At 41.6% G+C, this 26,134-nt stretch overlaps 2 protein-coding genes across 6 annotated transcripts in view; both read right to left on the reverse strand.

The window, feature by feature from the left end:
- Positions 1-25,106, reverse strand: part of UBOX5 (U-box domain containing 5) — a 42,776-nt gene extending 17,670 nt beyond the window's left edge. For 3 of the 5 annotated variants that reach the window (XM_036763350.1, XM_036763349.1, XM_036763351.1), the window contains exons 1-3: positions 25,007-25,081; positions 2,474-2,568; positions 646-1,843 (exon numbers count right to left, since the gene is read on the reverse strand). In XM_036763350.1, the coding sequence (XP_036619245.1) occupies positions 646-1,843; positions 2,474-2,527 (1,252 nt within the window). In that variant the 5' untranslated portion in view covers positions 2,528-2,568; positions 25,007-25,081. Of the gene's footprint in view, positions 1-645; positions 1,844-2,473; positions 2,569-25,006 lie in introns of all 5 variants that reach the window. The other 2 variants (XM_036763347.1, XM_036763348.1) reach the window with 2 other exon arrangements.
- Positions 13,602-25,081, reverse strand: FASTKD5 (FAST kinase domains 5). The gene is made up of 2 exons (XM_036763346.1): positions 25,007-25,081; positions 13,602-16,312 (listed from the first exon to the last, which is right to left on the reverse strand). The coding sequence occupies exon 2, from the start codon at positions 16,273-16,275 to the stop codon at positions 13,867-13,869; it is 2,409 nt and encodes an 802-aa protein (XP_036619241.1). The 5' UTR covers positions 16,276-16,312; positions 25,007-25,081; the 3' UTR covers positions 13,602-13,866.
- Positions 25,107-26,134: the final 1,028 nt, after the last annotated feature.

Below are 26,134 nucleotides of genomic sequence, written 5' to 3' on the forward strand. Positions count from 1 at the left end.
AAAGGACGTGTGTGCTTGCATGAGCACATGCAATTTTTAAAAGAAAAGAAATAAATGCTCATCTCCTGTCCAAGTCCAACAGAAATGCCACCTTCTCCATGAAACTTCCTTCTCAGATAAAGAAAGTTCTCTCTCCCTCTTTTTACCGGCCCGTTCGTACTCTAGTCTACTTTTACACACGGATATAGCTGTGTGGATACAGATAAAGATACAGATATATCCTGCGTCTCCTGTGGGCTCCTTGACGGCAGGAACAGGTTTTACTTATCTCTGTATTTCTCTCATTGCCTCTTAAACAAGAAGTGCTTAATAAATACTTCGAGTTAAACACAATTCTTCTATAGACTCCAAGTTCCAGAAAAATGACTAAACCTTGGGACCCAGTATCCATATCAGTACGGAACTTATTAACCCTTAACTAGACCTTCAAAGCACAAGACAAGGTATAAATGGAGATATAATAAGGAGACTGCCCCTCTGACTGCCACCAGGCAGAGCCAGAGTACAAGCTGAGGGCACTAACCCCAGTTCAGATGGGGACTCTGAGAATTAACCCAGGAACACAAAAGCTGCATAAATCAATGCAAGCCTTATAGCAGAAGCCACCCCTACTTAAACAACAAACTTAAAGAACAGCAAAAGTACCTGCTGAGCAATCCATGTTTGTCAGACTCGGCTCACCGTTGAGTTTCATTTTCTTAGTGTTGTGCTCCGAGGTAGTGAATCGTGGGTCTGTGGTAAAAAAATAGGAAGGTGGCTCAACACGAGGGCTGACATTTGGTAACTGCTCCATGAACTCCCCCTTTCTCTTGCGAGAAGCCACGGCAATGGAAGAGGGAACTGGCACCCCAGGAGGCTGGGCTCTTCCAAGAAGGTTGCAGCCAGGAACAGTGTGCTGGAGCAGGAAATAGTCTATCCTGGCCTTCAGAGAAGTATGGGGCAGTGGCTGGGAGTGCTGGCTGAAGGCCACCCCTGTAAAGGGGTCACTGGGGACTCGGCCCCAAACAGCTTCACTCCTGTTACATTTCTCCAGAGTGCTCTGGTCAATGACCTTGCCAGAGGGGAGCAACATGGGGAAGGGCATGATCTCCAGAGTGATTGGATCCAGGAATTCCTCCGGCACATCCTGGATCACATCTGTCAGTTCCTGAAGTCCTGGTGGCTGCTGGCTCTGGGCATGGCCACAGGGCTCACAGTCATTCTCCATTGGCAATGCTGGGTTGGGGCGGGAGGAATTCACGCCTCGAGGAACACTCTGGGAGGCTAACTGCATGATGCTATCTATGACCTCTTGGGAGCAGCTTTTGGCTGGTTGGCCCCAGACTTCCACCTTCTTAATGCAAGTGATCCCACTGCCAGCAATATGGGTGATACAGATCTTTAAATTGGATACATGACCAAGAGAGAAGGGACCTTTACTCCAGAGGTCGTGAGTTACAGTTCCAAAATGGGAGAGGTTAGCTTCCAAAAGATGGAAAGGTGGCCTGACCTTGAAGCCCCTGTGGGCGAATGATGCTCGCCCCTGATTTTTTAACAAGACTCTCCCCACCAAGGTGAAAGTCTCTTTTTCAGGATTAGTCGGCTCCAAGACTGTGGGCTCAGACTCCACGGTGCTCCAATAGGTTTTACCTGATGAGGTAGACGTGAACACTTCCAGGCCAACGATATTTTGGATTCCCCCTGAGGAGAGGTCCACATTAACCTTGCTGAGTTCCACATTAAAGGGAAAGGACACAGTCACATGGACTGGTGGTTTAATGAAATACTCAGTGCGGAAGCCACGGTTTCTCTTTGCAAGGTCTTCAGAGATGAGATTTTCTACTTCATAGCCATCTGCTGAGATCTGGATTTAATAATAAACAAGAAACATGCAGGTTTGAACTGACCTAAGGAAGGCAGGCTGGATTTTTAAAAATCACCATTTTTAAGAAAAATTGCTTCAAGATAACCTATGAGGTTGTGACACAGAATTCATAATTCGTGAAGTTTGGTTCTCCCTTACTCAGACATGAGGTAGACTTGTGAAGGCAGGGCTGCCATAAGTAAGCAGGAGCCCAAAGGGCATCTGTCTAGATTTAATAACAACATCTGGGACCCTGTGACAAAATCCTTCATAGCTCAAGGTGCACAAATTCTAAATTATAATTAAATGTCACTAGGAGGTTACCCAGAGATACATGGGTGTTTTACCCATTGGAAAATGTCAAGGTGCACAGCTTTAGAAAAATTCACCTTCCCAGAACTTCTCCCATTTGGGTCCTACCAACTATGACACTTGCCTTAGACAAGAATCCCAGACACATCTTAAAATTAACATGTGGAGTAAGAGAGATATGTTTGTTAACTGTCCAGGAGTCTGCCATACTCAATGCTTTTATACAAAGTTCATTTAACTGATTTTGAAGAAAATGGGAGCGTGGAAGTCAGGAAATTATAAACTAGAAAGACAGACTAATCACGTTACATTTTTTACCTTGTTGCAGTGAATTCTTGGTTTGTACTGCGGGAGGCAAAGGTTTATTACCATCTTTGCAGATAAATGGGCAGCGTCCAACCATCAGAAGGAGCCTTAAAGGAAAAACAAAACCTGGGATTACTGAGGAGTAGTTCCATGATGGACAGCTCATACGAAAACCCCAAGAACAGGTCAACACACAGAAACTTTGAACATTCACATTATCCCTCTCTAGGTCCTACATGATGCTTAAAATATTGGCTTCTTGTAAAGTACCACAAGAGAACTTTCCTAAGCTAGGCAGGGAACAGAGCACTCTGGTTTTTTCTCTCCCAATGAGTTCTGTCATTTTCTCTAACTCTCTTCCTGCCTGTCCCCTTCCAATTTTCTTAACAGCATCAACACTGAATAGAGTGTTTCACTGTCATACCTCTCAGATAGGACATTTCAAATAGTCCCATTTTTAAAATCTCCTCAGTTGGGGAACAGATAAATTGTGCTACATGAAAGTACTAGAATAACCCTACACTCTAAAACATTACAAACAATCCAGAGAAAAATGAGAAGACTTACATGAATTGATATAAAGTAAGAAAAATCAGGAACTAAACTAATGGAGATGGAAAGAACCATAATGAGCAAAGGTGGCCCCAGAGAAGAATGGAGAACATGCATAACCCTCCCTTTATTATTGACTTTGAGGACTATGGGTGCGAAATACTGCAGATACTATCAGATTTCATCAATGAATGGGGTGGTTTTGTTATTTTCTTCCTTTTAAAATCAGCTCACTGAGAAGGGGGAGGGATATTCAGAAAGAGATGATATATTTATGAAAAGCATCAACTGAAGAAAAAACCACCCCCAAGGACTGCCTAACTCTTTCAATGATACAATCTGTGAACTTCAGTCTTCCAGGATGCCTCCAAGTGAGACTAGAAAATAGGTCTGTTCCCAGAAAGGAGCCAAAGCGGGGTGGGTAGAGGGGAAAAGAGAGGGACTAGCTTTGTTCATATCTCTAGCCCCGCTAGCCAGAGCCCAAGGAATCCCCTAGGAGCTGATGGACCCCAGCTCTAGGTATAAGACAAGCCAGGAAGATGGCCTTCTTTCCCTAGGGCCTTTTCTCCCTTTTTTCTTTTCCATTTATCTTTCTCACAAGGGAGTTGTGAGAAACAGCACCGAATTAAGCTTGGTAAAGGTTTTTGGAAGAAAGAACCATCACCTGTATACACACAGGATGGAAGGAGGAAAAAAAAAAGAATCCATCAACGAGTCAGCAGTTGGTTTTGGGAAAATGCTCCTTTCATACCAACCCAGCTGGCCCCTAGTCAAAGGGCACAAGGGTGGACTGACCCATCCAATTCCATCCAATTCAAAAAACAGGACTACTAGACCTGGAGTCAGAAAGACCTGGGTTCAAATCAGGTCTGACAATGACTAATTCTGTGCCCTCTCACAGAACAGACCAAGAATTACCTGTAATAAGGCAAAAATAAATAAATGAAATGAAATGCAGAAGATGAAAGACGCACTAAAAAAATAATGGCTAGAAACTACTTTAAGAATTCCCCTGACGGCAATGTCTCACCTCTGAAACTTTGCTCATATTGGCCTCACTTCCCAAACTGGAATGCTCTACCTACTGCCCCCTAGTCCTATTTATCCCCTGCAAGGTCCTGTGCATGTGCCATCTCAATCAATCCAAAAGCATTTACTAGTGCCTACTACCCTGTTCCATGCACTGTGCTAGGCCCTGGAAATAGAAAAGACAAAAATGTAAAAGCCTCAGCTGTCAAAGAGTTTACGTTCTATAGGGGGAGACAAAAACATTTGTTAGCACACAAAATGTATGCAAAAAAAATACAAGGTAGTAGAGGGTGTGGTGGGGGCATTGTTTACGCACACGGCTCCTCTGGAACCAAGTAAACTGAGGGCCTAGAAGACGTCTGGGTATTTCCGATCTATACTTACTGAGAAGAAGCAAGATGTAAACCTTTTCCCTTTAATCCTCAGCTCTCCCAACTCCTAACATCTCCGTGTAATTAATAACCAGATAACAGTGCAATAGAAAAAGTGGATGGACACACTACTTTTAACACAACATCTTTCCCTGTCTGCAAAGAGGCAGGCAGACACAAGCCGAGTTCTAAAATCTGGCTTCAAGTCTGATGACAATTTAATGAAAAAGAATGCAGGCAGTTCCACATCCAAAAGAATTTGGCTCAAACAGGTCAGTAAGAAGAAGGAAAAAAAAGATTCCCTTTCAAACAAAAGAAAAGCATTTAACCTCAATGAGGGGGTTGAAGTGCTGGCAAGTCAATTCAGTTAAGTCAGCACTTCAGCTTTTAAAGAACACAACACTTCTGGTCCCTCCCAAATGGTATTTATTACTTGTCCACCCCAGAAGAAAATTAGCCCTTGGTGAGCATTTTCATTGCAGCAAGGATAAGCGAAACTCATCACCTCTACCCTTCCAGTCACCCTACCAGGGAAAAGTGGGATCCCCAAGGGGCTGGCCATCTTGGTTCTCAGAGCTGAAATCAATGAAAGCCCCTTCTAAGGAAAAGTCCCTAGATGAGAGAGGACCTGTTTGCATCAAACTTTTAGCTTTTGTCCTTCAAACCAAAGATGAGCCTTTTACTTAATGACTTCCTAGAGATGAAGGATGAATAACTTTACTGGTGACTAGCTACATCAAATCCAAACTGCAAAATAATCAGAAGCTAAATGATTCTCACTACTGAGACTTGGTGGAATGGAACAGGGGACTGGAATCTGACCCTGGGAAAATATACCCCACTCAAAACTGAAAGAATAAAGAGCATCAAAGAATGTTATTGTGGTTGTGTGAGGTAAATAAAATGTGAAGACTTCCCAAGGAAGATATGTATGTATGTATGTATGTATGTATGTGTCTGTGTGTATACATATATACATATGTATATATATACACACACACTAAAAAATGTTTAAAAATCAAGAAATAGAGAAGTGGAAAAATTCTGAGGCTGTGAGAGTCTGATGGCTCAGCCTCTGGGAAAGGAAAATACATGAATAAAAAAATCAACGAAAGATAAGCTATTAATGAGGCTGATATTAAAAAGAATGGATGGTCGTAATTCTTCTCTGCAACTTGACTAGTGTATAAATTAATTCAATACGAAGTCATTCGTGGTAGTTATATGAGATTCCATGCCATCTTGGGGAGGGAGGGGGGAAGGAGGGGAGAAAATCTGGAACTCAAAATTATGTAGAACCGTCTGTTGTAAACTAAAAATAAAAATAAATTAAAAAAAAAAGAATGGAAAACTAAATTGTTAATATCAAACTGAAACTTTTTGTTCTTTCTTCTGGTTCTGGTTTAAAAATTTGCTCAGTAAGAACAGGGTCATAATGACCTGTTTTTCTCTACTGTAAAGAATGGAGAGGGTCTCCCCCTCCCCTTATCATATTCTACTTCTTTAGATTTATAGATGTCACCTCAGTTGTAATCATTAACTAAGGGAATGGGAATTGGAGTTTCTGTGCCTCAATTTTCCAGTTCTTTGTCTAGCTTTCACGCTCAGATTGTAAGTCCACCTCCCAGCCAATGCTGAGAAGGGTCAGAGATGGGCAGGAATTCTCTTGTGTTAGGTATATTTATGGGTGCCTTGCCCCCTGTAAAACGCCTCCCTTACTAGATCTGTTCTAACAGAAGATGCCCAATTCTCGAGAATTGAATAAGGGGAGTGGGGTGACAGAAGGGAGGGCTGACTGGGGAACAGGGCAACCAGAATATACGCCATCTTGGAGTGGGGGGGGGGGAGGGTAGAAATGGGGAGAAAATTTGTAATTCAAACTCTTGTGAAGATCAGTGCTGAAAACTAAATATATTAAATAAAAAAAAATTAAAAACAAACAAACTAGAAAGCACTCTGGCAAGAACTAAGCTTAGAATAACATCTCAAACTACATATAACAATAAGCTCCAAATGGATACATGACCTAGATATAAACAAATTAGAGAAGGAAGAAAATATATTTTGCAACTATGGGTAGAGGTTTCAGGACAAAGTAGAAATAGAGAGGATCTGAGAAGATAAAATGTACACTTTAGATTACATAAAATTTAAAAGGTTTCATACAAACAAAATCAATGCAGTTAAAATTAAAAGTGAAAGTTAATTGGGAAAATCCTTAGAGTAAGATTCTTTGGTAAAATTGTAACATACAAGATATATATGGAGCTGATTCAAACATAAGAATGACAATCATTCCTCCAACAGATAAATGGTCAAAGGATATGAGCAAGCTGTTCTCCAAGGCAGAAATGCTCCAAATCATTAAAAGAGAAATGAAAAGGACAACAATTCTGAGGTTTTACCTCATACCTAACAGAATGGCAAAGATGACAATGGAAAATGTCAATTACTGGAGGGGCTTGAGGAGGTCAGGAGAACTGTTAGTGAAGCCGTGAACTGGTCCAACTATTTTTTGAAAGTAATTTGGAACTATGTCCTCCAAAATCACCAAACTGTGTATACCCTTTGACCCAGTGACATCAATAGTATTCTTAAACCCCAAAGAGATCTAAGAAAGAAAAAGATCCATAGGTGTCAAATTATTGGTAGCAGCCCTTTTTGTTGTAGAAAAGAAATGGAAACAAAAGGGTTATGGGAAATGGCTAAATAAATTATTGTACAGGAAATTAATGAGTATTATTGAGATGAGAAATGATGGAACAGAAAGTTGTAGAGAAACCCAAGGAAACTTGTATAAACTGATGCAGAATAAGCAGAACAAGGAGAACAATTTAGAATGACCAACTATAACAGAGGACCAATGATGAGGCATACTTGCCTTCTAACATAGAAGTGATAGACTAGGACTCAAGGTTTAGGCATAGATTTTTGTACATGGCAAATGTATGGATTTATTTTGTTTGATTATGTTTGTTACAGGGACTGTGTTTTTTCTTTTCTTTTTTAAAAATTTTATTGATGTCTCTCCACTGCTTACAGGATAAGCCAAGCTCCTTAGCCTGGCAATTTAAGGCCCTTCACAATCTGGCTTCTACCTACCTTTACAATCTTATTTCATGTTACCTTTCTTAATGAATTCTACATTCCAGCAAAACCATACTCCCAGTTCTCTCAACACACCATCTCCCTCTCATTGTACATTTAGACACGTTGTCCTTCCTAGAATGAAATATCAGCATCTCTGCCTCTCAGAATCATTGTCTTCCTTCAGCTGTTACTTCCTCTTTAAAACTTTCTCTGATACCCCAGCTGGTACTCTTTAAATCCTTCTTATGCAATACTTGTTTACATGATGTTTCTCCCCAGCAGAAAACAAGCCTCTTGAGGGCAGGAATTTCATTTTTTACTCCCCCCTCTTTTAACATTTATTTTTAAAATTTTTGAGTTCCAAATTCTCTCTCTTTTCCCCCCTCCCCCTCCCTCAGGCAGTAAAGCTATATATGCATAATCAAACAAAACATATTTCCATATTTGTCATGTTGTGAAAGAATACACAGACAAAAAAAGAGAAAAACACAGAGTAAAGTAGAAAACACTATGCTTCAATCTGCATTCAGACCATGGATAGCATCTTTAATCCTGAATCCTTTGGAACTGTCTTGGATTATCGTATTGCTGAGAATAGCGAAGTCATTCAAATTTCATCAGACGTTTTTAACCACTTAATAAATGTGTTGCCATTCTGTAGAGCAATTTGGAATTATGCCCAAAGGTCTATAAAACCATGCATACCCATTGATCTAGCAATACCACTACTAGGTCTGCATCCCAAGAGATAAAAAAGAAAAAGGACCTATATGTATAAAAATGTTTATAGCAGCTCTTTTCTGGTAGCAAAGAACTGGAAATTAAAGGGATGCCCATCAATTGAGGAATGTCTGAACAATTTGTGGTATATGATTATGATGAAATACTATTGTGCTATAACAAATAACAAGCAAGATGGTTTCAGAAAAACCTAGGAAGACTTATATGAACTGATGCAAAGTGTAACGGGTAAAACCAGGAGAACATGGCACGGAGTAATAGCAATATTATAAGATGATCAACTGTGGATGATTTAGCTATTCTCAGCAATACAACGATCCAAGACAATTCTGAAGGACTTATGATGAAAAATGCTATCCAACCCCAGAGAAAGAACTGATGGAGTCTGAACACAGATTGAAGCATACTTTTTTTAATTTTATTTTTCTTGGGGTTTTTTTTTGTCTGTTTTCTTTTTCTTTTTTGGAGGGGGGAAGGCAGGGCAATTGGGGTAAAGTGACTTGCCCAACGTCACACAGCTAGTGAGTGTCGTGTCACATTTGAACTCAGGTCCTCCTGACTCCAGGGCTGCTGCTCTACTCACTGTGCCACCTAGCTGCCCCTTGTCTGTATTTTCTTTTACAACAAGACTAATATGAAATATGTTTTGCATTACTACACATGTACGACCTATACCTAATTACTTGCCTTCTCAATGAGAGTGGTGGAGAGGGAGGGAGAGAATTCGGAATTCAAAATTTTAAAAATGAATGCTGAAAATTATTTTTACATCTAATGGGGGAAAAATAATAAATTAATAAATATGAGAATAGTATGTGATATCTTGAAGTGAACAAAACATCTCAACTATGGTATAAGCAGGGTAGAAAGAGTCTCCTCACTTCCCTCACTCTGAACAGAGGCTCAAATGCCACCTTTTGTGTGATGCCATCTGTGCCTTCACTCTCCTTCCCCCCGTCCCCAGCATCCAGACTCACATAACAGTTTGTTCTTTGCCTCTTATGCCCTATATTTTATTTTGTAGACCAGTTGTCTGCCTGTGGGTCACATTTCCCCTACAAGATTCTAAATTTCACAAGGGAATCAACAACGCCTCATTAACATCTCCTCCAGCATGGAGCGATGTTCGCTACATAACGGGTAACTATCTGTAGAATTGAATAAAATTTTCGTCATGATGTTGTGCTACAACCTCAAGTTCACCATGACTAAAATCCAATTCATCCTCTCCTCTAAAATACACTCCTCTCCTTGACTTCCTGATTTCTGTTAATAATATCATTCTTCTCAATCATCTATGTTCATAATCTCACAAAAGCTGTTGCATCTTTCTCTCTTCTGTCCTTCCCCACCTCCCCACCCCCACCCCCAAACACACCTCGTTACTAAGTCCCACTAACTCTATCTCAGGAGCACTATGAATCTCCTCCCTATGCCACTGCCTCCATACTAGTTCAGGTTATCACCATATGCCTAGACTATTGCCAAAGCCCCTAACCAATTTCTGTGTTCCTTCAATCCTCTTCAATTCATTCCCCTTACTGTATAGCTCTGATCACTTCACTGCATTGCTCTAAAGCCTCCCAAGGCTTCCTACTGCCAATAAAAACAAGGTATAAACTTTATGCATTCACAGCCCCCCAACCTACTTTACAATCTGACTTCCTCAGAGTCATGGATTCTCGGTGTTAGAAGGGACCTCAGAGCCTAACTAATCCAATCTGTATCTCAACAGAAGGAAAACAAAACTCATACCTTTCATACCTAGAGAGCTCTTATCAAAATAAATACAAAGATATTTAAAAAACTTAAACCAACCTCCATTTTGTGCCCCTAAACTAGATGGCTTTATTCTTGGGGTAGGAAAATGTTTCTATTTCTAAAATTCTACAGAAACAATTCCAAGAAAAAAGTAATCAAAAGAAAACATAAAGACATAAGGCAACCTCACCATTCTGATGGCTCTGATGGAAGCTGTCTGGCAAGTAAAAGGCTGAGGCTTCTCTACGTTTTGCACTAAAGCAGAGACTTTCCTATAAGGAAAATCTTTAAACTTGACATTTTCACAGCCCTGTCTTGTAGTCTGTAAACATCACCAGGTTAGAGTCATACGAATGGTCCTGTTATTCTCTGCATCACTCAAATTTTCTATGCCCAAGATGCCATCTATGAGATTCAAACAAAGCTCCTGGGTAGGAAATTTTCATAGAAGGGAAAGCTTTGGGGAATCCAGCTAAGGCAACACCAATGGTCTCTGTTTTCAACCAGATAACTGAGCAGACACTGGATGCCCAGCAGAGATAAAGTACCATTAGCTCAGATCAGTGTTCTGCCAACTGGCCTCAGTTTCCTTACCTGTAAAATGAGAGGATGGGGCTAGAGGACTTCTGAGGTTCCTTCTAGCTTTATATCTATGACCCTTTGATACCAATCTCTGGCAATGAGAGGACTCTAGAGAAATTCTCTTCTGGCAAAAAGAAATCTGATCTCAAAGGGAAACCACAAGTTGTTAGGTAGAAAAGGTTCTGATTTCATTTGGAAATCTATAGCTTTGTAATTTACTTTCTATGTCTGCAGTTGCCTCTTCACATCATTCCCACCAATACTTGGAAAAATAAGAACTGAACAACAGGTGTGTCAGCACAGACATAATCGTGGTATGTATACACACATACATACACACACAACCAAGAAGTGGATGATTGAACAATTATCTGGTAAATTGGGACATGATGACAAAGCACTTACATAGTTCAGGTCCAAATCAACATTTTGGTTTTCCCCACCAGCAGAGACTTGGCAGTGGGGGAAGAAGGACAGGACTGGGTTTGTTACTCAATGAAGCTAGATGTCTAGATAACTACTCCCAGCTCTCCATGTAAGCCTAGCTATTGAAGTTACTGCCTATTTTCTTCAAAATCCTAAGACTGAAAATCTCAGGACTGAGGAACCACTCTGACTTTCTAAGACCAAGGGTCATAGAAATATGATTTTCCTTCCCTTGCACTCCAAACTTCATCACATGAACCTGGATTGAATGTGTCCCACCAACATGAAGAAATGAGGAAAGGATGTCTAAAAGAGGAGCCTACAGGCAAGGTGAAGGATCTCCCAACACCAAGGCTTGTGTCAACTGGATCAGCCTATGCAGTGACACTCCTGACAATTAGCACACCTGGACAACACAGGAAGAATGGCTTCAGAACCCAGTCTGTATGTAGTTTATCTTACTACTGTCCTGAAAAAAAGGATCCAGTAAGTACAGGCACAAAAAACACTGTCACTCTCACAGACTAGGTCCTATTAAGGGATGACATCTTCTCAGGAACTCTAGGCTCCAAATACCGTAGACTCAGGCCTGACGTCAGGATGAGCTTCCTAAGAATTAGAGCTGATCTAAACCAGAAAGGACTGCCTCAAATGGTAGTGGGCTTCTCCTAATTGGAAGTCTTTAAGCAGAGACCAAATGAATACTGCTGGATATGTTATAGGGGCAATTCCATTTGTAAATATTTGGGAAGTGGCCACCACTAAGAACCCATCTAACTCTCAAATTCCCTTTTTCTCACTGCTTGCTCAGGGTACAGCATGAGTTTCCTGCCTATGTGCTTTAGCTCATAATGGTCCCTTATGCCTAGAATGATCAAGACCCTTCCTTTCTAATTCCTACCCAACTTTTAAAGTCCTGCTCCAACACTATGGTGGATCTCCACGGTGGACCCCAGGAAGTGGGGAGGGGGAGGGTGACCTTTCCCTCTCAGATCTTACCTAACACTTTCATCGCACACTAATGATAATATTTAAGCACGTATTGTTCAGTATTATAGTAATGTTATCTCTCTCCCCTAGTCTAAACTTTCCATCCTAAACTTTCTATCTCCCTTAGGTGCTTAACAGTATTGTGCTTGTGGCAAATAATTAATAGCAGTTTACAGTAATACAAAGTTTTAAGGTTTATAAAGCACTTAACACACTAATTATTTTCAGATTCTTACATGGAAGGAGGCAGGTAGTTGGTACAAGTATTATTCCCACTTTACAGAGTAAGAAAATGAGATCCAGAGGTTAAATGATTTGCCCAATGTCATGAAAAGTGGCAGAACCAGGATTTAAACCCAGCTCTCACAATTCCAAGTCCACAATTCTTTTTACCATACTTGGTATGGTGGGATGCCTCTTAAATGCTGTTAAATGGAAATAATCTACTTTTTATTCCCCACTTATCCTACATATAGCTCACTTGCGCCCAGTTCTTTTGCATGTTGTCTCCCTGTGAGCTCGTTGAGAGCAGGGATTGTCTTCTAATTTTTTTTTCATATTCCCAATGTTTAGCACAATGCATGGCATGGGGCAGGCACTTAATAAATGTTTAGTGGCAGACTAAACAAAAACATCCACATCATATCTCTCTTAGGCCTTAGCCTTAATACATTCTATGTTATATGTAGTAGCATTCTATTTATTTATACAAATGCCTTCTCTCCCATCCTAGACTGTAAAAGCCTGCAGGGTAGTTATATGGTTTCTTTTCTGTCTCCCTCAATGTCTGCCTAGTGCAAGGAGTAGTGTATACCAAATTCTTAATGGGTAGTATGGCAGTATGGTACAGCCAATAAAGTACTGGTCTTAAGAGTTAGGAAGCCCTCATGTCAAACTCCAACTGTAAACACTTACTGGTGTGTCCAGGGACAAGCCATTTAACCTGAGTCTGTTTCCTCACCTATAAACAAGAAATGATAGTATCTGTGGTACTTACCTCACAGAACTGTTGCAAAGCTTAAATGAGATATATATGTAAAGTGCTCTGCAAATTCAGAGGACTAAATGGCAATTATTAGTATTATTGTTAAAAAGATGACTTCATGATTCCAGAAATAAATACCTAGGCCACACATTTGGCAAAAAGTTACTGCAATCACCAATGTTCCCCCTGGAAGATGCTGGAGGCCGGATGTGCTTCCCATGAGAGCAAGAGTCCTTAATCTGGGGTCTGTGGATATTTTTCAAGAAATCCATGAATTTAAATGGGAAAAAAAAATTCATTATGTGCTTTTTTCCTAATCCTATGTATTTTGTTCTATGTGTTTAAAACATTATTCTGATGAGGGATCCATATGAGAAAACTTGGAAAATTAAGATCACGTTTACATTTTTAAATGAACATTAGGATTGTGCTTATATTTTAAAATGAAATATCTGCATGCCAAAATAAGTTGGATTTGAACTGTAGTAATTTTTCATTATGTTTTCAATCTGAAAATTCAGAAACAAGTCCCAGCAGATAAACTAAAAAGCACAATACCTAGCCTACATGAGAGAAACAAGAGACAGATGGGTAACTTTAAGTCATTTATTGATGTAATGGTAATACCATCAAGCAAATATCCACTTGCATAATCAGGTAATATCGATGCTAATTCTAGTAAATGTATTTTTTTAACATTGCCAGGGGAAGGCCACAATGACAGAGAAGGCCATTATTTCCTCTTTGCTCTGGGCTACTTGATTTTCCATAATGCCTCACTTCCACTTTGGCTCACACAGTCATTTCTAAGTGCTAAGGACAGCATGCTGCCTGTTAACTGGCACGTGAGGATGATGCCAGGCAGATTCTCTGATGTCTCAAAAGCCAGAATTGAACACTTTCTCATGAAGATAGGAGAGCTTTTCTGATCGTGTCCGTTTCAATAAAGGAAACCACTCCCAGAAGGCCAGCTCCACCACAGTGTACCCAAGCCTTCTTAGCTGCCTCCTCTTCATGCTGTGCAGCCCAAGAAGGTGCCTGGAACCAAAGCAATACTGGTTCCTATTTGTCACCTGAATGGCCAACTTTGACACCCCTGCCTGTGGCCCTGTTAAGGAACACAAACTGGTCCCTTCTGTGGCCCCTCCTCTGGGCAAAAGGCCACCTAGAGGCAGTGGCCTTTTCTCACCAGACTCTGCCTCAGCCTGAGGATGTGTGCCTGATTTTCCCTTTAAAAGCCGAGTCATCAAATCATCCGTAAGACTGACTCCCATGTGTTTCAGGTGAGAGTTAGTCACATCTGTTGCTATGGCTTCTTGGTTAAAAGGGAGAGGTTTATTATTGACATCAAGCTGTACTTCTAAATCAGATGACCGTGTATGAGGCAAAATCATATGATGTTTGACATACTGGGGTCCCCCTAAAATAGTCTGCAGTAAAAAGAGAGCTTCTAAGAATTCAGGCTTGGAGGTCATATCTTGTCTTGCTAAATTCCACAGCATCACTGCCCCTTCTCGCTGGAGCTCGGCATTAAGACGGTTGCCTCTGTAACCTGGGCACTCAACTCCAATGGTGCCATCAAGAGTGTACAATTCTTTGGTGAGCTCAAACTTACTTCTCTCCTGAGCTAGCCTCACAAATCCTGGACTCAAGGCAAAATCGAGAAGATCCAGTGGAAAGCGTTCAGTAAATGCCAAGCCTAGCAAACTTGTGAACAAGTGGTCAGGGAACTTTCTGAACTCAGGCATCTTTCTGGGAATCTCATCTATAAAGCTGGAATAAAAGCTTTCTGCATTAGGTGGCTCATAATTCAAAGTTCCAAAAGACCACAAAATTTTGGCCACATCTTTGCTCCTACAATATGCCACCCTGGGAGGCAATGAAGCTGCTACAGCATTCATGACCCTTTCATCCAGATAGCGTAAGGATGAGCAGGCAAGAGTTAGGTGCATGACACCCTGGACCCCCATGGAAGGGATACGCTGAGGCGCCATCTGTCCAAACTGTTTCATGAAATCTAAGTGATCAACATGAGTAAAGCGAAACATTTTAAGTATATTCACAAGGGCATAGTTGCTCAAATGCTGCATCTGGGCACAAACTTTGTCCCCAATTTTACGCATGACATAGTCGGAAAGACTGCTACTCGATTTGAAGAACCCTAAACAGATTGTGCCAACCTCTTCTAAACTGAATAAATCCAAATACTTGAGAACCAACGATTCTAGCTTTTGCATTAAGTCCTGAGGCACTTGCCGACCTTCACCTATAATATAAATTAAGTGAACCAACTGGGACAAGGAGAGATCTTTCCAATGCAAGTTAAGATAACTGAAAAATATCCTTAAAAAGCATGGTACACTATGGCCTAAGCACCGCCACAGGTCAGCCACCAATAAAAGCTCATCTAGGTTCATATCCCATACTCGACGGCAAAATTCTCCTTCATACACAGCTAGCATTGGGTGGGAACAAGGGATCCCCAATCGAACAAATGCTTTCAAAATACCTATTAGGTCTGAGGCTTCAAAGAGTTGTATGTTGTTTAGGCTTAATTGGCACAGCATTGTAAACTTGATATTGGACAAGAGTACAGAATGCTGCTCCATGGGCAATGAGCTCAATTTGTCAAAGTAGTCGGCTATGGTTTGGGGCTGAAGATTACTTTGCAATACTGTCACTTTGTGTAACATCAGTTCACCCTCTTCAATGGACAGGGCCTGGGAAGCCTCAGATTTATTGTAACTGTGATGCTGGTACTCAGGCCTTAGCTTGAGGAAAACTCTAGGGTCTTCAAAGGTGTCAAAAGTTTCCACGTCAACTTCTTGAATATCATCTTTCATTATCTGCAGTTTGCCGAGCTGTACCACACTAGGCCGAGGAACAGAAGCCTCATTGGTCTCCAAATCCAAGAAAGCATTCCTGGTTGTTGGCACTCCCTGAGAAGAGGGGATACAGTAAGTGTTCTGGATTTGCTTTTCAGTAACGTCAGAGCTGTCCTTTTCTGGAGGACCTTGTTCACCATGTCTTGTGCTGCTACCTCTGGCCACTCTTTTAGTGCTATTATAGGCAAGGGGATTGCACAATACTCGGTAACCTTGAGGATGCAACAGCTTGAGAGTGGCAGCAGCTTTGGGTTTAATGTTGATCTCTTCAGGAGTCTGAACACAATCTTGTGGGGTCTGAGTGGGCCATTTTTTCCCAGTCTGGTTCTTGGCTGTGGTTGAGAATGTAGATATCCTGCAGATCTTGCTTGGAAATCTTCGGCATATTATCACAGTAGCCATGGATCACAAGTGACTGGGCCAGAAATGGTGCCAGGTACTGAAAAAAGGGTAGATGAAGAATGAGTGGCTTCCACCTACTGTGATGGACTTAAAAAAAAAGCCCACACCTTACAGACCAACCCATAAATAGTGTTACCATTACAGGAAATTTGGCACATAACAAAATATACCACCCAATTAATTAGCAATAATTTTAGGTTTTATTTGATTTCTACATCAGCTTCTATAAAGGACAATATAAAAATACTCTATCATAGTAGATCCCAAATCAAAATGATAGATGAATTTACATAGGGAAATCCTGAAGAGTGTGGGAAAGGAGATGGAGGGAGAAAAGAATGCTTCTTCATTCAAAAAACGATGTCTGACCAAAACAAGACTTCTTAGCTTCAAGCCCAGAGAACAGGCATGCAGCCAAACTTTCTATCAGAAGTGTAGGAACAAAACAGCTGCCAATTCCATCTTTGGGGCAGTGCAAAAAAAGTGCTGTTTGGGGACGAGAAAAGTTGCCTCAGGAGCAACACAAACTAGAAAGCAGAATTCAGGGCAGTATGTCACCACCCCAACAATGGCTTAACATAGTGCCTGGCACTATGCTCAAAAAATGCTTATTGATTGACCAGAGAACCAGAGATATCCCTTTTCTTTGAAGTCAAGGAAGTCTTTTTTTTTTAAAGGAAAACTGAGCTAGAAAGCATTTTTCCAATGCTCCAGGACACTCTTCCCCAATCCAGGTGAGCTGTGAAAGCAACTGAACATCCAGTGAAGAGACTTGTGACTGGCACTCAGGCTCCAAATCCACTAAGTCACAGGGCAGGAGGCAGAAGCTACTCTCAGGCTTAACTCCCAGAATGAAGTTCTGTTCCCAATGAAGAGGAATATCTATCACCTCCTTTCTTTCAAAGAGCAGAGGTTGTTCAGCTACCCCAGTGGAAGGGGCAGATTATGCTTGTTTACAGCAAATCGAATGTTGATCAATTACCACTTTCCCTGAGCATAATTCACATTCACAGCCACACCTGCTGCACTCTAGCTTTCTTTAAAAGTTTCTTCTTTCTTCTTCCTCTGAAGAAACTCTTATGTGAGAGCCATGTAACATCCAATAACCAGAAAGGCCTGGTTTCCTCTTTTAAAGATCTTGGGCGCATGACCCCATAAGTCAGGAGATGACAAACCCTTGGCTTTATGAAACAAGCCCCAATCGGCATGACACAGTATTAGGAGGAATCCACAGATTGTGGCAGCCAAACCTGCCATTCTATCAGTAGAGTTCTTTCCCATGACATTCTTGTTGTACCTGTTCTTGATTCTGGTCATCCTTGTCAATGTAGAACCTGTGGGTATAGGCACTGTATCCAGGTGGGTCTCAATCACAAAAACTGTAACTCCCTGTTATCTGGCAGGCTTGAGGAATGGCATGTTCTGGTTATTCAAATCATCTGAGTTAACACATATTCTATGACCGACCTTTCAAAAATTAGAACACAGCATACCTCCCACAAAAATGGTATTGAACACAACTGAATCTTTGTTAATGCACTTGGACCTTGTAGTGCTTCATGATAATCATGATTAATATCAAGGAATATTAGAGATGAGCAGAAGGACTAGGTAAGAGATGTCCAGGTGACAGAAGGTCAGAAAGCCTATTGTTAGTTACTGTCCACACATGAAGAAATTTATTTTCCTGCTGACCAGATTTATTACCATGAGATTCTGGAAGATGAGTGTCTTCAGGGAAAGTGTGGCCACCTTTTGTAAAGACAGGATAACATCCTTGAGAGCAGGATTACTAAAGAGTTGAAAGGTTTGGTGCTTGCCCCAGTCTTTCTTTTTCTCTAAAAGGCAAGACTACACACTAGACAATCAACCAAAGTTAGCTCTTGCCTTACTGTTTCTGAAGAGTTGAAGGGAAGTCTCATGGGGTTATATTCTCAGTCTCCATAAATTAAAACATTTCAATTTAAAAAAAAAAAAGAAAAATTGAAAGAAAATTCATGCAGAAGAAAAGTAATGATAAAGAAATATATCTATTTATGTCTATACAGGCAAAAGAAGAGAGACTAATTCACAGAACATATGAAACTTGAATTTCTAGTCATGGAAAATCTGGTGCTTAATAGATTATTCAATTCAAAATGAAAGAACATGTACTGTGAATTTTTCTACCAGCAAGTCTGGTTACAAATGAAGGGTGGAATACATGAGGTGCATCTGTGGATATGAATAGTCAGATTGGACCTAACCTCGCTGACGAAATGTCATGAAATAATAAAGGATTCAGCAATCCTGCTTGATTTTCTCTAATCAGAAATGGGAAATTTGAGATTTTAACTGGTGCTCTCCATTTTGTTTAATGTTGAACTACATATCAGAAGATATCTGGTCCAACTTGTGGCCGAAGAGGACTCTTTCCCAAGTAGTCATGCACCCGTTCCCCAAGGTGGCAACCCTCTCCACCACCGAAACTTGTCAGGAAGTTTTCCATTACACACACCTACCTCTAGTTCTCTACAATTTCCCTCTGGGGCCAAGCAGAACAAATCCAATCCCTCTTCAACATGACAGCCCTCAAATACTTGAGAGGGAGCCTACCAACCTCCCTAACCCAAGACTTCTCTTGTACATTCCTTCAAATGATGCTAGTAAAAAACAGCCTTCAATCCCCTCCCCCTTCTGGCTGTCTTCCTCAGGGCATGCTCCAATGTCCAGCAAATAAGAACTAAAAGAAACTCGGGAAGGCTTGTTTGAACTGATGTAGAGTGACAAAAGCAGAACCAAGAAAACAATCTACAAGATGGCCTCAACAATGCGAAGAAAAAGAACACCAAAAGACATCAAAACTCTGATCAATGTCATTACCAATCTTGATGTCAGAGGACTAGCAATGAAGTTTATCACCTCTCAGAAGAGAAGTGGTAAAATATACATATGGAATGAAGCATATTTTACCATGCATAGTCAGTGGTTGAAGTGTTTTCTTTATATTTCTTTGTTATGAGGGAGGATTTTTTTTGAGGGAAAGTAGGATCAGTAAATTGTGAATTTTTAAGAGCAGTGTCTAGAATGGTACATGAACATAATGCAATATTATTGTGCTATTAGAAACAATGAATAGCAAGGATTCGGAAGCACAGGAAGACTTACTATAAAATGATGCACAGTAAAGCAAGGAAAACTAAGAAAATAGCATGCACGATCATGGCAACAGTAAACAGAAAAAAACCAAAAAAAAAAACCTGAATGCTGTTTAATTACAATGATCGGGTTGGGGGTCCTGAGGAAGAGGTGAGAAGATGCACCTCCCCCTCCTCTGCAGATGTGAGGGCCTATGAGTGTGGACTATTTCCTATACTGTCAGATTAGGTTGATGTGTTGATTAGGTTTGCTAAACTGTTCTTTTCTTCCCTTATTCTTTGTTGTAAGAGATAGATGGTTGAATAAAGGAGGAAGAGAAATTATATTAAAAAATAAAGGTGATATCAAAGCAAAGATATTAATAGTTTTTTTTTAAATTACAAGGTTTTTTAAAAATCAAGTGTCCATAACTAAATCCAATTTCCAGATACGAACTGACCAAGGGAGAGGACAGTAGGACTACCATATCCCTCATTCTATCCCCTATGCCTCTGTTAATACATCCTGAGAGCACATTAGATTTTTTGGTTGCTAGGTCACACTGCTGACTTATACTGAGCTTACAGCCCATTAAAACCACTGGGACTTTTTTTTTTGCATGAATCTCTGTCTAGCTATTTTTTTTAAAATCTAAGTATAGAGCTTCACAGTCAATAATTTTCATCTTATTAGTTTTGTCCTATCATTCTAGCATGTTGAGATATTTTTGTATCCCGCCTGGTCATCCAATATGCTGGCTCTCCTTCACACACAGCCTCGTGTCATCAGCAAATTGGATTATTATACCATCTTCGTCTTTATCCAAGTCACAGACAAAACTATTGAACAGAACAGAACCATGGACAGCTTCTGAAGCACTGCACTAAAGACCTTAAACCAGGCATGGGGAACTACATGTAGCCTTCTAGGTCCTCAGGTGCAGTCTTTTGACTGAGTTCAAGTTTTACAGAACAAATCCTTTTATTGAGGGGATTTGTTCTGTGAAGTTTGGATTCAGTCAAAAGGCCACACTTGAGGGCCTAGAGGGCCACATGTGGCCTCAGGGCTACAGGCTCCCCACCCCTGCCTTAGACCTTCCCCTTTAGGCTGACACAGCTCACATCTTTTTGAGTCCACATTGGGAAACACATTGAAAATATTATTAACAATTCACATTTATACTGTTCTTTAATGTTTTTCTCACAAAGCCCGGTGAGAGAAGCAATGGGAATATGATTATCTCTCTTTTACAAATAAGGAAATTGAGGCCCCAAGAAGTTGGGTGGTTTTTCTACAGATCACACAACTGGGAGACTTCTGTCAGGTTCTGAACCCAGATCTCTTGACCCCTCCAAGTCCTGCTCTCTATCTCATGTTGCCTCTGCTAAAGAAACTAAGTCTTAATTAAATCAACATTCTGACTCCGCAGTCCCAAACCTTGGGAAAAGCTATCAGGAACCTCTGTAATCGCATGGGCTGGGGGGGGGGGGGGGATGACCACACACACCCTACTCTTTGTTCTCCATTCAGAACATGTGGGGAGGGACTAACTTAAAAATGGACCTCTCTAACCTGAAAAGACTTATATGAACCGATACTGAGTGAGGTGAGCAGAACCAGGAGAACACTGTACACACTAACAGCAAAGCAACACTGTTCGATGATCAACTATGTTTGCCTTAGCTCTTCTCAGCAATACAATGATCCAAGACAGTTCCAAAAGACTCACGATAGAAAATGCCATCCACCTCCAGAGAATGCAGATTTCTCATTTTTTCCCCCTGTGGTTTTTCCCTTTTGTTCTGTTTCTTCTTTGACAATATGACTAATGGGGAAATAATTTAACATTATCACACATGTATAACCTATCAGATTGCTTGGTGTCTTGGGGAGGTAAGGAGAAAAATTTGGAACTAAAAATCTTATTAAAAAATGAATGTTGAAAACTACCTTTACACGTAATTGGAAAAAAAAAATACCACTTTTTTTTAAATGGACCTTTCTCCTAGGCAGGGGGCCAGTCAACAAGTTACCAGGGTCTAAGAGGAACAATTCGAGTGTTGCATTTCCAAAACAAATTTGGCTATAAAAGCATTTTGGGGAATGAAAGACAGCTCAAGTCCTATTGTTGTTGGTGGGACAAATTAGGGGTAGGGAATAAAACAGAGATACAAGGGGAACATGAGGTTGTTAAAAGCAAAAATAGAGAAAACTAAACCCTATTCTCATGCAAAAAATGAGGCACACATCATTTAAATATCTTACTACATTACTTAAGGATAGTAATTAATACATTAAATATTTTAATACATTTGACATACTATTTCATAAGCTGGAGGAGAAAAATATCCCTTACATCATCATCATCATCTTCTCATTAAACTTATGTACTCATGTGGTGCATACCATCAGGATTACACAAACACAGTCTGGGAAATGCTTCCCTAACACAACTCAATGAGCATTACTTGTATATGTTTCATTGGAAAATGTATCCTCGCTCCCAGGCTTGCCAACTGAAGCCTGAATACTGTTGAGAAAACAAAAGAGATAAGAAAAGGGAATAAGTAGAAGCCAAGCAAGATGTGACAAATGGTTATGGTGAAACAGTGGAGAAAGAGTATGAAAGGTAAAAGATAAAAAAACCAAACTCTTGAGTTCTTTGCTCAGGGAGCTAACAAGAAAAGTCAGACACAGAATACTGGGAGCAAAACAATCAGTGCCTTAGTTTTTCCCCAATCGCAGGTCTCTGACATCTGGCTAAGCTTCACAGGACCCTCTTTCACCTTTCACAGAACATCCATCTGCACTGCCCACTCAGAATCACTTCCTCCCAGGCAAGGCTTCTTTCCCACATCCTGTTAACATCCATCTCATTCCCTGGGGACCTTACAGAGCCACAGCAACCTCCAGGGACCAGGACACCACACCATTCAGTGAAGTCACTTTGCAAATCATTCTGGAATATGGTGATGTCACAAAAATAAGTGCTTCTTACTGCTGGTCTGAGCAAAATGCAGCTGCTCCTTTAATGCAATCAAGAAGGCCAGAGTAGGGTAGGGAAAAAATGCTGGTTCTAACTACACTGTATATGTTACATTTTCAGTGTGGTTACTATATGGTCAATTTACTAACCCAGAAATCTCAAATTCCTCCAACTCTGTTCTTTAATTGCTCTAACAGAAAACCTTGCCTCTCCCCTTCCTCAGATGAAAATGCTAGAGATGCTAAAGCATCTGGCACTCTACATTTTCCTGAAAACAACGAACTAGGAACAGAAACAAGAAACGGGTCTCTATTCTTGGACCTGCCAGTGATTTACCATGTAATGCTGAGGTCAGATACTGGGTTTTATTTAGGTTCCTCAGTCCAGAGTGCTAAATCTAATTCTAATACAGACATAGGTACTTAAACAGGGACTGTCTTAGATATTCAAATGCCAATGAAGCGAATCTTGGCTAAGATATCTCCTCTCCTCTCTGGATGCTTCATCATCCCCAAAGGGGCAGAGTAAGCAGGAACACTTCTGACAAAGAAAGTCAAGTTATATAGCTGAAGGATTATCCAAATTTACCCAAGCTAAGACAATCACCTAAAAAGCTGAGCCAAACCTAAAGAAAATAAGACAGCAGGTACTCTTCTCTCTCCTCTCTTTTTTAAAGTGTTTCCAAAGAATCTGGATAATATAAGTTTTCTCCTTTGTGGAATGAATTTAAGGTTCCTTCACCCCTAACATTCCAGAGTCTGTGTGTAAGAACACCTGGCAGATATTCACATCATCTTAGTACAGTGGGATGGGGAGGCCATAAAACATTTAAGAATGTAGCCTACTTATACTCACAAAGGTTACTCTAAAATTTGGTCCCAACCCTGAGAAATTCACCTGCAAGATCAAAGTTAAGATATCAGATATCACTTTTCATTCAGTCACTTCCTCTTCCCCGATTTTCCAATAATCAAGTTGTCATCGCAACAGCTAGGTCTCTCCCAGAACCAGCCATTTCAGCCATGGGGCCAAAAACTCTGATAACAAGATTTCTAGTAGACCACAGGTCCGTCTAGTACCAATGTGGGGTAACCTAAAAGCTTATGGCCTTGCCATAATTTATTGGGATTACAAAGAACAGGAAAAAAAAAAACTAAATGGGGGGGGGGGGAGACTGTGTTGTAAAGGAAACAGACCTGCATAATTTTGAAAAGCTGTTTCATTTACACTATCCTAGAGTATTCTAATTCTATTTTATGGCCACAAGGTGCCAGTAATTCTCTTTACTCTCCCTCTTTTTATTCTTTATCACCTTGCTATTTACAATATCATCAACCTCATTTTTCACACATACAGAGAAAATGGAAATAGAAAGGAACTCAGACAATTAGAGCTTTATGTTACCAGGACCCTCACTCAGAGCCTCAATTAATAGGCCCAATATACTCCACTAGATTATTAGCCAACAGGCTTTTCAGAGCTGGTTGCAAAAAGGCTTTCACACGAATCCACCTTGGCATCCTACCAAAGGCTGGAGTGAGATACACTTACTTCCCCCAAAGGGAAACGAGAAAGCCAACACTAGGACAAGCCTTCCACATAAAGACATGGGGAAGAAAGGCAGAAACCACCAGAAATTAGTCCTCATCCTTCACCAGCACTGGCCCGGGGCTCCCCGAGGGGAAAAGAAACAAAAATCTTGGAGAATAACGCAGATAGGCCTGCCAAAAAAGACAAATGTGTCAAATAATCATGGAGGTAGAGAAGAATGGTTAAGATGTATAAGACCGAGGATTATTTTATCGGGATGGGCCTTATTCTTAATTTAAAAATAAAAAGATACCGACACATATTGCCCAGCTAGCGCCCCCACCCCCCCACCCCAAAGGTCACTGCTTTCATCTTTTCTACTGATTGTCAAAAAGGCGATGAGAAATTAAAGCAACCTCACGATGAAATTCAGCATCACGCGTTAGCTTTTGCGGGAGGCAGGGTGGAGGGGCGTGGTTCCCAGCTAGGCCCGGAGGCTGGTGCGGCCTAGAGAAGATAACTCAATGCCGCATCACCCAGCCTGGAAGTAGCATCCTCTTCCCCCACACTGCTAAGAGAACAGGCAGCCGCTTACGTAAGAAAATGAGGGGTGGGCAGGGCCCGATCGGGGTTCTAAGGCCTCGGCTAAAGGAAATCGTCTCGAAGGACTGGGCCCGCAATCAATATGGAAGCGACATCTCCCTCCTCCGCCTCGGGCGGAGGGATCTCAGGTCCCGGCTCCACGCCCTTCCCCCAACAGGTTAGGATCTCAGTGCATCGCGCTCGAAACCCCACGGTGCGTAACACCTGGGGGGAGCGCTGGGAGTCCCAGCCCCGCACACCCACCTCCCAAGGCTCGGAAAAGCGGCTGTCCCAGCTCGATCCGCAAGGTAGAGATCGCCGTGCCTTGCACACGGGGGCGTCGGGGGCTCAGTCTGCGCCGGGCCCCGCACCGCGACGTCACAAATTCCTGCTCGCCCCGAGGCAGTTACGGACAGCCCTGGGAGGAAGTTGTGCACCTCGCGGAGGGGAGCCACGGCATGTCGTGCCGCGGGAGAACGCGAATCCGGCTCCCACACCACCCCCCCCGAGACTCACCTGGGCCAAGTGGGCCGCGAGCGTCACATCAGCTACCCGATCGCAGGCGGGCGGCGGCAGCAAGTAGACCTCAAGCGGAACAACGCAGCTACTTCCGGCCAGTGACGCTGCCCCACTTCCGCCTGCCTGAGCTACGGGACCTGCGGAGGTTCAAACCGGGCCGAGTCTTCTTTCTCTTTCTGGACCAGTGTCTCCGGCACTTTCGTTTCCTCGGTCCAGGAGTCCCGCGAGGGGGCGTTGCCCTCCGCTTTTTAAAGCAACAGGGCACGGGGCGTGGATCCAAATGACATTTTGACTGGTTAGGCATGATGCAGCTGTCAAAGCTGGCCTTTGCATCCACTCTAGCCTTCCCTCCATCGAAGACCAGCCAGAGCCAGGAAGAGTAGCTGGATGGCAGTCAGACTCCCAAAAGACCTTGACAGTCTTAAACATTGGGCTGAAGCTCATAAGATGAAATTCAGTAGAGATCATTGCAAAGTCAAAATCTATTTCCCAAGTACAAAATTGGGGAGGTTTGGTTCTTTAACATCTTTCCTGAAAGCTATCTCAGTATGAGATATGGCAGTCAATCAATATAATAGCTAACGGACCTCCAGGTTTCATTGAGAGGTGTAGCTTCCAGAAATAAGGAGGAAAAAATCCTTCCATACTCTGCCCAGGAGAGAACACACCTGGAGTTTTGTTTTATTCTGAGTGCTAGCTTCTAGGAAGGATACTGTCCAGAGGAGGGCAACTATGTGCTAACAAAGAAAACCCCTCTCAGAAATAGAAAAAGGAATTTGTAGTACATGGTAGCTAGGTGGTAGCAGAGATCCTTAGAGGTATTCTAGAGAACAGCCCAGACACAGATGGATGAGCAGAGAATAGCTCGTAGTGCTGCTAGGAACGCACAGCTGGATGACACTTGTCAGGCTGCCCGGTTAGTCTGGGGCCATCCAGAGGCATGCCACCTTAGGAGGACAAGTTGCCCTGGCTATGCACGTATGTTTCCCATGTATGTGCCCTTTATATATGTGTTTTCTATGTAGATGTTCCCTCTCCCATTGGTGGGGTGATAAGTAATGGGAGAGTCCATGTATCCCCGGGGGAGGGCATTCCTTGTCATTTATTTTGCTCTGCTGTTTAATT

Source organism: Trichosurus vulpecula, chromosome 6, assembly GCF_011100635.1.
Source record: "Trichosurus vulpecula isolate mTriVul1 chromosome 6, mTriVul1.pri, whole genome shotgun sequence".
In the NCBI taxonomy this organism is placed as follows: Eukaryota; Metazoa; Chordata; class Mammalia; order Diprotodontia; family Phalangeridae; genus Trichosurus; species Trichosurus vulpecula.

What these genes read in the sequence shown, in the direction of transcription:
- FASTKD5 (XM_036763346.1), bottom strand. Translation starts at nt 16,275, where the DNA reads ATGGCTACTGTGATAATATGCCGAAGATTTCCAAGCAAGATCTGCAGG.